Below are 10,425 nucleotides of genomic sequence, written 5' to 3' on the forward strand. Positions count from 1 at the left end.
CCACAGTGTCTGCTGGTTTAACTCCAGTCCTGGAGGGCCGCAGTGTCTGCAGGTTTAACTCCAGTCCTGGAGGGCTGCAGTGTCTGCAGATTTAAATCCAGTTCCGGAGGGCCGCAGTGTCTGCAGATTTAAATCCAGTTCTGGAGGGGCCACAGTGTCTGCAGGTTTAACTCCAGTCCCGGAGGGCCGCAGTGTCTGCAGATTTAAATTCAGTTCTGGAGGGGCCACAGTGTCTGCAGGTTTAACTCCAGTCCCGGAGGGCTGCAGTGTCTGCAGGTATTTGTGGTTTCCTATCAATCAGCAGCCAACTAAGGCCTTGAGAACAAGGTGTGTGGACTCTTTAGCCAATCAAGGACTTCAATCATTCACTTGTGCTAAAACACACTGGAAACCAGCAGACCCAGCGACCCTCCAGGACCAGAGTTAGACAGACCTGATTTTCACACTTTCAGTGCATACCACTGTTGTATTATATGTCATCCAGCAATTTACGGGGCTGGTGGTTGACCTGTCCTGTTAAGGCTCTGTGTTCTATTGTAGTGATGGACTCTGCGGGTCTGTTTTTGAATCTGGACTGTGCCAATGATGACTGTAGCTTGACTCTAGCAGGATTTAGAGCAGAGGTGGGCAATGAGGGCAGTTTCTGTTTCATGGTTCCCATTCAAACTTCTGGCCTTAATTACTCGATTAGCCCTAACACTTACGCCATCTGACTTTTGAGCAGCATCTCTTGATAAGCATATGAATCAGAGCCAGTCTGTTCCTGCGCCCTAACACCAAACGTTTTACCTAATCTATGAGTGAACCAGTGTTGGTGTATACAGGCAGTTAGCTCAGTTAGCCATGGCAATTGGTAGAAACAAAAAACTTGCATACCCATCGACCCTCCAAGACTGGAATTGCCCACCCCTGATTTAGAGCCAATGTCCCCCCAGGGAAGGGAGGGTTTCAGTCAGCCAGGATTACAGAATGTCATCGCTCGCTATCGACCCCTGCTGGTCCAGCGGGGTGCCCATGGTCCACCTGTCGAGTTGCGCGTGAAGCGTCTTTCTCAAACACTTGGGTGTGCGCGAGCCAGACTTGAGGACTGCGGCGTGCTAAAAACAGGTGGCTGACACATCATGCACTTTGTGCAGCACGTGCCTGTCGGCTTTCCCAGACAGCTGTGGTTTCAGCAGTAAGTGCTACCAAAGAAACCAACTGGGCATTCTAAACTAAGGAGAAAAAGCTTTAAAAAAAAAAAAACCAGCAGATTAACCCTTTGAAGAGTAGGTTTTCTGGAACGTTTTTCAAAATTATAAGCCCGGGTTCTAGAACTCCATTGCTTTCAGTTACCAGTAGTGACTGTTACATCAGCATTGGTTCAGAACATTCAGTTCAGAACATTCTAATCATGTTTGTGATCTTACTCCATAAAGGGTTAAAGTAACACACTGATCCTGGTCAGTCAAAGATAACACAAGCACAGTGAATGTTACATATTTCATTTAATACAGTCTTCTATTTTCTTCTTTTTTTATACAAAGGCCTTTAAAATAGCAACAGGCTGAGAAACGGCAGGGAAGAGGTGGTGGGAATTGAAAAAGACATGCATACCGACCTTTGCCCACTTGTTTTTAATCGCAATACAAAAAAGAAAACCAAGCCAAAGATGAGGAGAGAGGATAACTATTTAGTATACAGCTTTCAGAACCTGTCTACATACTGTTAGAGGTGTACCGGTCGGTCAGGTCACAGTCAGATATATTCACAGAGTTGTGTGTGTGTGTGTGTGTGTGTGTGTGTCTGTGTGGGCGCGCGTGTGCATGTGTGGGTGTTTGCACGTGTATATTACAGTCTCTGTACTTTCCTGAAAGTCTGTGTGCCACTTTGCTTGTCCAACCGTCAAAAAAAAAAACTAAGACCGTCTGTCTAGTCAAGGATCAAGTCCACCTAGAAATCAGTCAGGTCTTCCAGTGCACAGCTTTCTCTGTTGTACACAAAATGGCGTCAAGTCCAGGTCCGTCTGTCTGTCCGTCCGTCCATCCGTCCGTCCCTGTGAGATCCCTCAGTCCGGTCGGCGGTCCGTCTGGCGCTGGGCCGTCCCTCCGTCCTCCGGCAGGTCTCATTTCTTCTTCTCCTCGTCCTTCTTCCCCTCAGGGGGCTTGGCCCCGGTCTGCGAGGCCAGGGACCCCATGGCGTTGCGGATGGCCTCGTTGTTGGGGTCCACCCCGGGCAGGCTCTCCAGCACGCTCTGCAGGAACTCGGGGTCCTGCATGACGTCGTAGTCGTCTTCCTCCTGAGCGAGAGGAGGACGGGGATGAGAGCCACGTCCGGCAGAATGCAGGGTCAGGGTGAGAGGGAGTGGGGGGAAGGGGGTCAGAATGCAGGGTCAGGGTGAGAGGGTGTGGGGGGAAGGGGGGGCGGGTCAGAATACAGGGTCAGGGTGAGAGGGAGTGGGGGGAAGGGGGGGGGGGGGGTCAGAATACAGGGTCAAGGCGAGAGGGGGTGCCTGGGAATTCACAGGCAATGTGAAATCATGCGTTGGTGGATTTTATCCCCTGGGTTAGGCTCCCAGTGTGGAGTCGGAGAAGGGCCCACCTTGGCAGATTCGGCAGTGTCCATGGGTGCTCCTGTGTCCATCGGTATGGATTCGCCAAACTCTGAATCAGGAGCGGGCAGAGAGAGAGAAATGGCGTGAGAGAGTGTGTGACCGGTTAGCGTGTGCGAGTCTATCTTCTGTAGTGCTGTCGGCGATATCTGCAGTGCTCAGAGAGTCTGAGAACTGCAGAACACTGCAGTGGTGAATGCGTAGAGCGAGTAGCAGCAATGAAGCACTCAGCTTGCATGTGTCATAGTAGTACAAATTCTGTGTATTAACTGCCCTGTAATGGTGTAATGTGGTATAATGTTAGCAGTGAGCAGTAATGGTAAATAGAGGTGTTGTGTAATGGTAATAGTGAGCACTAATGGTAACTGTAATGGTAGTAGTCAATCACAATGGTAACTAATGCTGTAATGGTAGAAGTGAATAGTAATGGTAACTGTAATGGTAGTAGTGAGCAGTAATGTTAACTGTAATGGTAGTAGTGAACAGTAATGGTAACTGTAATGGTAGTAGTGAACAGCAATGGTAACTAATGGTAGTAGTGAACAGCAATGGTAACTGTAATGGTAGCAGTGAACAGCAATGGTAACTGTAATGGTAGCACTGAACAGCAATGGTAACTGTAATGGTGTAATGGTAGTAGTGAAGAGCAATGGTAACTGTAATGGTAGCAGTGAACAGTAATGGTAACTGTAATGGTGTAATGGTAGTAGTGAACAGTAATGGTAACTGTAATGGTGTAATGGTAGTAGTGAAGAGTAATGGTAACTGTAATGGTGGAATGGTAGCAGTGAAAAGTAATGATAACTGTAATGGTGTAATGGTAGTAGTGAAGAGTAATGGTAACTGTAATGGTGTAATGGTAGCAGTGAACAGTAATGGTAACTGTAATGGTGTAATGGTAGTAGTGAAGAGTAATGGCAACTGTAATGGTGTAATGGTAGTAGTGAAGAGTAATGGTAACTGTAATGGTGGAATGGTAGCAGTGAACAGTAATGGTAACTGTAATGGTGTAATGGTAGTAGTGAAGAGTAATGGTAACTGTAATGGTGTAATGGTAGCAGTGAACAGTAATGGTAACTGTAATGGTGTAATGGTAGTAGTGAAGGGTAATGGTAACTGTAATGGTGTAATGGTAGTAGTGAAGAGTAATGGTAACTGTAATGATGTAATGGTAGCAGTGAACAGTAATGGTAACTGTAATGGTGTAATGGTAGTAGTGAAGGGTAATGGTAACTGTAATGGTGTAATGGTAGCAGTGAACAGTAATGGTAACTGTAATGGTGTAATGGTAGTAGTGAAGGGTAATGGTAACTGTAATGGTAGCAGTGAACAGTAATGGTAACTGTAATGGTGTAATGGTAGCAGTGAACAGTAATGGTAACTGTGCGGGTGGTAGTGGGCTAACGGGCGTGACAGGGTGCTGCCGTAGCCGTTTTCACCGTACCGCCGCCGGCCCCCTGCAGGGACATCTGCATGGCGTAGGCGATCTGCTCGTCCTCCGTCATGCTGCTGAAGTCAGGCAGGACGGCGGCGCCCGTCTCGGGCTGCGACACGGACATCTTCAGCAGGGCGTCCTCCGACTCTGCGGGGGAAGGGGGGGGGGAGGTTAGATCCCTCAGCATTTTTTGAAAGAGCATGGGCGTTTTACCCCAGAGTCCCGGTCTGGTCAAATTCAGAGGTGGAAAATCCAGGTTCGAAAGTAAAAATCCTCCCCAGGATTTTGTTCCAATCACCTGGACTTGAAAATGAGCACAATTCTTCAGCCAGGAGGTAGAACAGAAGAAACACACGGCAGGACTTTTACTCAGAGCCCTGGACTTTCTACCTCTGGTCACTTGCTCTCTCCCTGTCTGTATCAGTCGTGTCAGTTGCTCTTTCCCTGTCTGTCAGTAGTGTCAGTTGCTCTCGCCCTGCCTGCCTGTCAGTCAGTAGAGTCAGTTGCCCTCTCCCTATCTGTCTGTCTGTCAGTAGTGTCAGTTGCTCTCTTCCTGCCTGTCTGTCAGTCAGTAGTTACAGTTGCTCTCTCCCTGTGTGTCTGTCAGCAGTGTCATTTGCTCTCTCTGTCTGTCAGTAGTGTCAGTTGCTCTTTTCCTGTGTCTGTCAGTAGTGTCAGTTGCTCTCTCCCAGGCAGTCTCTGTCAGTAGTGTCAGTTCCTCTCTCACTGTCTGTCTGTCTTTAGTGTCAGTTGCTCTCTCCCTGTCTGTATCAGTCGTGTCAGTTGCTCTTTCCCTGTCTGTCAGTAGTGTAAGTTGCTCTTGCCTTGCCTGTCTGTCAGTCAGTAGAGTCAGTTGCCCTCTCCCTGTCTGTCTGTCAGTAGTGTCAGTTGCTCTCTTCCTGCCTGTCAGTCAGTAGTGACAGCTGCTCTCTCCCTGTGTGTCTGTCAGAAGTGTAATTTGCTCTCTCTGTCTGTCAGTAGTGTTAGTTGCTCTTTTCCTGTCTGTCTATCAGTAGTGTCAGTTGCTCTCTCCCTGTCTGTCTGTCAGTAGTGTCAGTTGCTCTGTCTCTCCCTCTCACCGTCTCCTGTAGGGGTGGGGATCCCGGCCTCAGCAGCGGAGGCGGCGGCCGCCCTCCGAGCCTCCTCCTCCTGCCGCTGCCTCTGCTCCTCCATGGAAACACGCAGCGCCTGGGGGTGGGGGAGGGATGAGTTAATTCTGGGACAGGCTTACAGGCGTAGCCCTCACAACATTATTTACATTATTAATCCAGCGACAAACATAACTTACTCTACTTTTACATATTATCCATATACAGCTGAATATTCACTGAAGGAATTACCCTTAAGCACCTTTATCCGAGAGAAAGATGTCATCTACCCTTGATTCGAACTGGCAACCCCTATGCCCCACTGCCAGTAAAACTACACCACCGGTGCAGACCCCACCCGCCCCAGTTCTCACCAGTGCAAGCTCAGGGTCGGCACTGGGGTCCACACCAAACTCGAAGTCGCTGGCCCCCAGGCCCAGCATGGAACCCCCCTCGCCGGCCAGGATGGGGGAGGACAGCAGGGCGTCGGCCAGACTGGGCCCCGGGGGCACAGTCACCAGGTGGGATCCCGTCCCCTCCTTCCCGTTTAGGGTGTTGATGAAGGCAGTCAGCTTCTCTGTGTTCACCTCCTGGGGTGGGAAAGCGGGAGGGACAGGGCGTATATTAATTAAAGGTTCAATAATAAAGATCCCACTGCAATTTTTGTAAGAGCAGAGGTGTTAACCCCAGAGTTCTGGTCTGGTCAAATTCGGCAGTGGAAAATCCAGGTTCAGAAAGGTAAGTCCTGCCCAGTAATTCGCTCCAATCACCTGGATGTGCTGTTTTGCACAATTCTTCAGCTAGGAGGTGGAACCAATTAGTGAAATCAGCTGTTCATGGGTGGAGTCCATGGGTGAAAGAAACACATGGCAGGGCTTTTGCTTTTTGACCCCTGGACTTTCCTTTTCCCGAATTCCCACAAAAGTTCTGACAAACCCAGAACTTTAGGGGGATAGTTTGGGGGGGGGGTTCTGGGTTTGTCAACAGGTAACCCGAGGCCGGTTAGAAGCAGACCATCTCACCTCCTCTCCAAAGTTGATCACGTCCACATTGACCTTCTCTTTCTTCAACCGTTTGGCCATTTTGACCAGCTATGGAGGTGGAGCGATGACAGAGGAGGAGAGGAAAGAGAAACCGGTAAATAAAAGCGCGGAGTGCGTGTTCGAAGACTCCGCAGACGGACAGAGAGAGAGAAAGAAGAGGGAGACACTCACGTCCTTCTCGTTGTCCTCGACAGGACTTCCCACGAAGGCGATGATGCGCATCTTGTGATTTTTGCCCTGTCTGTGCTTCAGGGCCAGCTAATGGGGGGGGGAGACGGACGGGGGGGGTTTAAACACACGTCGGCACGCGGGGCAAGTTCCGGCACCTTCCGGCACCTTCCGGCACCTTCAAACACACCCAGGGCTGACCAGGAGGAGCTCAAGGAGCAGCCGCCGGCGCAACGTCGCGAAGAGCGCGGGTTTCAGTTTAGAACCGCCACCTGCGCTGTGCGCAAGGAACCGGCGGAAAGCTGCGCTGCTCTGTTTAACGTATGTACGCGTTACAGCACAATCTTAATACTGTACAGCATATCAGAGAACCATAACCATGCAGAATGACTTGTCCTTTTCCTGCCCGCACTGGTGTGCCGACCGCATACTGTTTTTACTTTGCCAATTCGGGAAACAGATCCTTACGGTACAGCATCGCGCACGCTCAGTGCTTCCGCTACAGTAGCAGGAGCAAGTTCATGCAATGTATGGCAGAGTGAGTGTAGCGGTTGTGATTAAGGTCCCCTTGATACAGTGCAATGCGCGTGTAGGTGCTGGTGTAGCATAAAGGATCCTGATAATGCACTACCTAGGGCAGTGTGTGTGTATCTATGGGGTCTTGTTAATGTGGTGTGTAGGGCAGTGTGCGTGCGTGCGTGCGTGCGTGCGTGCGTGCGTGCGTGCGTGCGTGCGTGCGTGCGTGCGTGCGTGCGTGCGTGCGTGCGTGTGTGTGCTTGTGTGTGTGCTTGTGTGTGCATGCGTGTGCGTGAGTGTGTGCGTGTGTGTGCATGCGTGTGCGCGAGTGTGTGCGTGTGTGTGTGACTCACATGGGCCACTCTGATGCCGGTGCAGAAGCTGATCTTGCCCCGGGGCTGAACCGCATGCAGCTTTGAGAGGATCCGGCCGGTGTCCGGGGTTAGGGTGGTCAGCACCTCACAGTTACTTTTACACACACACACACACACACACAGAAGAAAAAAACCCATTAATATCATAACCCTTTTATCCACCTACAGGCTCTCGCACATAAAAAGTAACCTATAGAAACAGGAGGCATGGGGGGGGTTAAGGGGCATCACTGACAGGCACCTCCTGCCTGTACAGTACAGACGGGGGGGTGGGGTGTTGAACCCTGGCAGACTGTCTGAAATGCATCCTGACTGTCATTAAATTACACTAACCGGGCGCTCCATCAGCTCTTAAGCACTCAGTACGGTTCCTTATACCGACACTCAAGACCTTAAACCAAATTAAGCATCATTCCACTGGGATGCCCTCCAACCCCCGACCGACCCACCGACCCCCCCCCCCCCCCCCAGCTCAACCAACACAACGTTCTCACAACGTCACTGGAATGTTTTGTTTGTAACTTTGCCACCACATGGCAAACGTTGTGAGAATGTTTTGTGTTCGCTGGGCACACGCTCACCCAGAACTGACTCTCTCATCATCTGCATTGCCATTGTCAGTGGCGGCTGTACAGAGGTATATGGCGGGGTGTCATGGACAGGAACTCAAAGTGAGGGCCACAGGAACTCACTTTGCCATTGTGATGAGGCCCACGTTGTTCTCGGGGTTGCTGCGGGTCTTGGAGTGGCAGACGATGTTGACGGCGTCCTGCTGGGCCTGTAGTCTCGTGGGCAGGAAGTCCCCATTTCGCATGTATTCACTGTTGTCCACGCTGACGCAAGACATATAAAACGTGCGTTTTAAAAAATGTTTATTACTCTGTGTAAAAAAAAAATCTATGACCTGTGAATTTTCACACAAGCACCTCTGATCTGTGGAACTAAGACCATGATACCCAGATGGGCCATTCTGAAAACAGCTGGCCACCAGACTCCACATTCCATTCCACTTAAAACATAGCTGCACACAATCTAGCCGGAACACAAGCACGGTACAGCTATCATAACAGAGATACTCCGTTTAGTGGAAGGATATGACACTAGGGAAGCTTGGAAAGTGAAAACAAACAAACAAACAAACAAACAAACAAAAAACTACAATTAAACCAGTATTGCCGCTACTCAAAACATTGAATACACTATCCAGACTTCGAAACTCTAAAGGGGTAACGTACAGGAAATCATCCAGCCAGATTATGAGACAAAGACACTGCATAAACGCAGTCACAGGGAAATGGAGAGACTATCATCCTAATAACAAGACCCAGGACACAATAGACAACCCTAGAGGATCCTGAATCCACTGTCAGTGGGTCCAAAGCGATACACCTACAATTACAGGATTTCATGGATCACTGACTCGTGCCGGAATTCAGGCCAGCTCAGAAAGGATTTGAAGAGAGCGCTGTTCGGGGGTTGGTGTTGGATGGGGGGGGGGGGGGGGGGGGGGGGGGGGCTGCTGTTGGTGTAAACAAGATGCTAGCAACGGTTTCCTCATTAAACACTTATTCTGCTGGCAGTTGAACAACTGCGTATTCTATATTTATTCGAACGGCAATGTTAAGCCATCGACGCCAACGTTAACTCCCGGCTGACTGTCAATCATATAGGAGGTAAACATAAATCCAAAATGACCCCACTTACAGTGCTCACGTTAACGTTAATTTATTGCTAGCAACATTGTACTCAGATATGAGTGGCGCTGTCAGTAACGCGACCAAGAACGTCAGAAACTGCTACAATTTAGAAGTTATACATAGAGTACCTAGCTATCCCAAATCAAACAGATAAAACGACATTAAGATATCAAGCTAGCTAGGGAGGCGGAGGCATGAGTATTGAGGTTTTGTCCTTAGATGGCTAGCATTAGCCAGCCAGTCAGCTAATATTCGCTAGCTGTATATCTCTCTAGAGGACTAGACGGTCACCTCTGAGTATAATGGTAAATCAAACGCACTGCGAACAATCAGACGCTTACACAAAGGTGCATGTACTATCTGACCAATATATTCAGACGGTTTTAGACACGTTCAAACACATATATCTGGTTGTCACGGGCTGCCTGTCTGTAATGACTCAGGAAAATAAAGCACTCCCATTCTACTCGGCGCTTCAGCAAACTCTCACGCAATTTTTCAACAAAAGGGCCCGCTTTTGACCCCAGATAAAAGTCGACAGTATAACAGTTAATTCTCAACCAAACCAGCGAACTGGTCCCGCGTAATTAGCAAGCAGGTATTGATTTAAACATATTTGTGCATATCTTACCAGACCATAGTACTCTCGAGCACCATTTTGGAAACTTTACCGTCGCTTTCTGACGGTCCTTAAAACGCAGCTTCTCATTGGTCAACTAACCTAGGCTAATCGATGACCCGGATATGAATATCCGAAAACCAGAAGTATGCGAACTATGGGGGACGTAGTTATTTACTTTTTTTTTTCGAAACAATGCTGTTGTATGGACGCCGGTCTAGATTTTCGAAGTTTCCCTTTTTGCGTACTCGGTTAATTTACAAGGATGTGATGATAGGCACCCGACCCCTAAAATACTAGAGAATTGCTCGGAGTATACCAGTGGAAATGGCAGAGGTTTTTGATGGGCGGTTGGGAAACAGGTGGAGGAATCTGGGATAAAGTAATTTTTTCCAGCCCCGTTGTGCCAAATGGCTAGCATACCACCTTGGTTATTTCACAAACCTGATGGGACAACGTAGACACATGGACGAAATTGTTGAGATACGTGTACTAGTAACTAGTAAGGTACCTCAGAAGTAAATATTATTCCTTCCTGCCAATATTTACAAATGGCTCAAATGATCATGTATCTGATCAGGTGGGAACAGATGTTTTTATTCCAGACTTCAATTCAAAATTGAGGAATAGAATATCGGATAGGTCGTCAGTATATACTGCTGAATTACTGGTAATAGTAGTGGGATTGCAATGGGCCGGATAGGGGCATCCGGAGAGAGAGGTTAGTGGTTCAGACTCATCATCAGCACTGCACAGTATATGCTCTTGTAAATCAAACAGAAGAGATCTGCTGCTTGAAAAAAAATATGTCACTTTTAAGGCTTTATAGTAGAGTTTTGTTGGGTGCCGACACATGTAGGTGTTAGGGGAAATGAAGGAGCAGACAAATCGGCAA

At 48.7% G+C, this 10,425-nt stretch overlaps 1 protein-coding gene across 1 annotated transcript; it reads right to left on the minus strand.

The window, feature by feature from the left end:
* Nucleotides 1–1,468: 1,468 nt before the first annotated feature.
* Nucleotides 1,469–9,647, minus strand: psmd4a (proteasome 26S subunit, non-ATPase 4a). Its single transcript, XM_035431404.1, has 10 exons — nt 9,543–9,647; nt 7,907–8,047; nt 7,194–7,308; nt 6,328–6,414; nt 6,136–6,204; nt 5,488–5,703; nt 5,105–5,213; nt 4,035–4,172; nt 2,581–2,642; nt 1,469–2,278 (listed from the first exon to the last, which is right to left on the minus strand). Exons 1-10 carry the CDS (start codon nt 9,566–9,568, stop codon nt 2,105–2,107), a joined length of 1,137 nt encoding a protein of 378 aa, XP_035287295.1. The 5' UTR covers nt 9,569–9,647; the 3' UTR covers nt 1,469–2,104.
* Between the last annotated feature and the right edge of the window lie 778 nt (nt 9,648–10,425).

Source organism: Anguilla anguilla, chromosome 8 (assembly GCF_013347855.1).
Source record: "Anguilla anguilla isolate fAngAng1 chromosome 8, fAngAng1.pri, whole genome shotgun sequence".
Taxonomy (NCBI): domain Eukaryota; kingdom Metazoa; phylum Chordata; class Actinopteri; order Anguilliformes; family Anguillidae; genus Anguilla; species Anguilla anguilla.

Excerpts from the sequence above, each read along its gene's own strand:
- psmd4a (XM_035431404.1), bottom strand. The coding sequence starts at position 9,568 with ATGGTGCTCGAGAGTACTATGGTCTG. Across the intron at positions 8,048-9,542 it reads CTCGAGAGTACTATGGTCTG|CGTGGACAACAGTGAATACA; the intron begins GTAAGATATGCA and ends GTCTTGCGTCAG. Across the intron at positions 5,214-5,487 it reads CCGACCCTGAGCTTGCACTG|GCGCTGCGTGTTTCCATGGA; the intron begins GTGAGAACTGGG and ends CCCCACCCCCAG.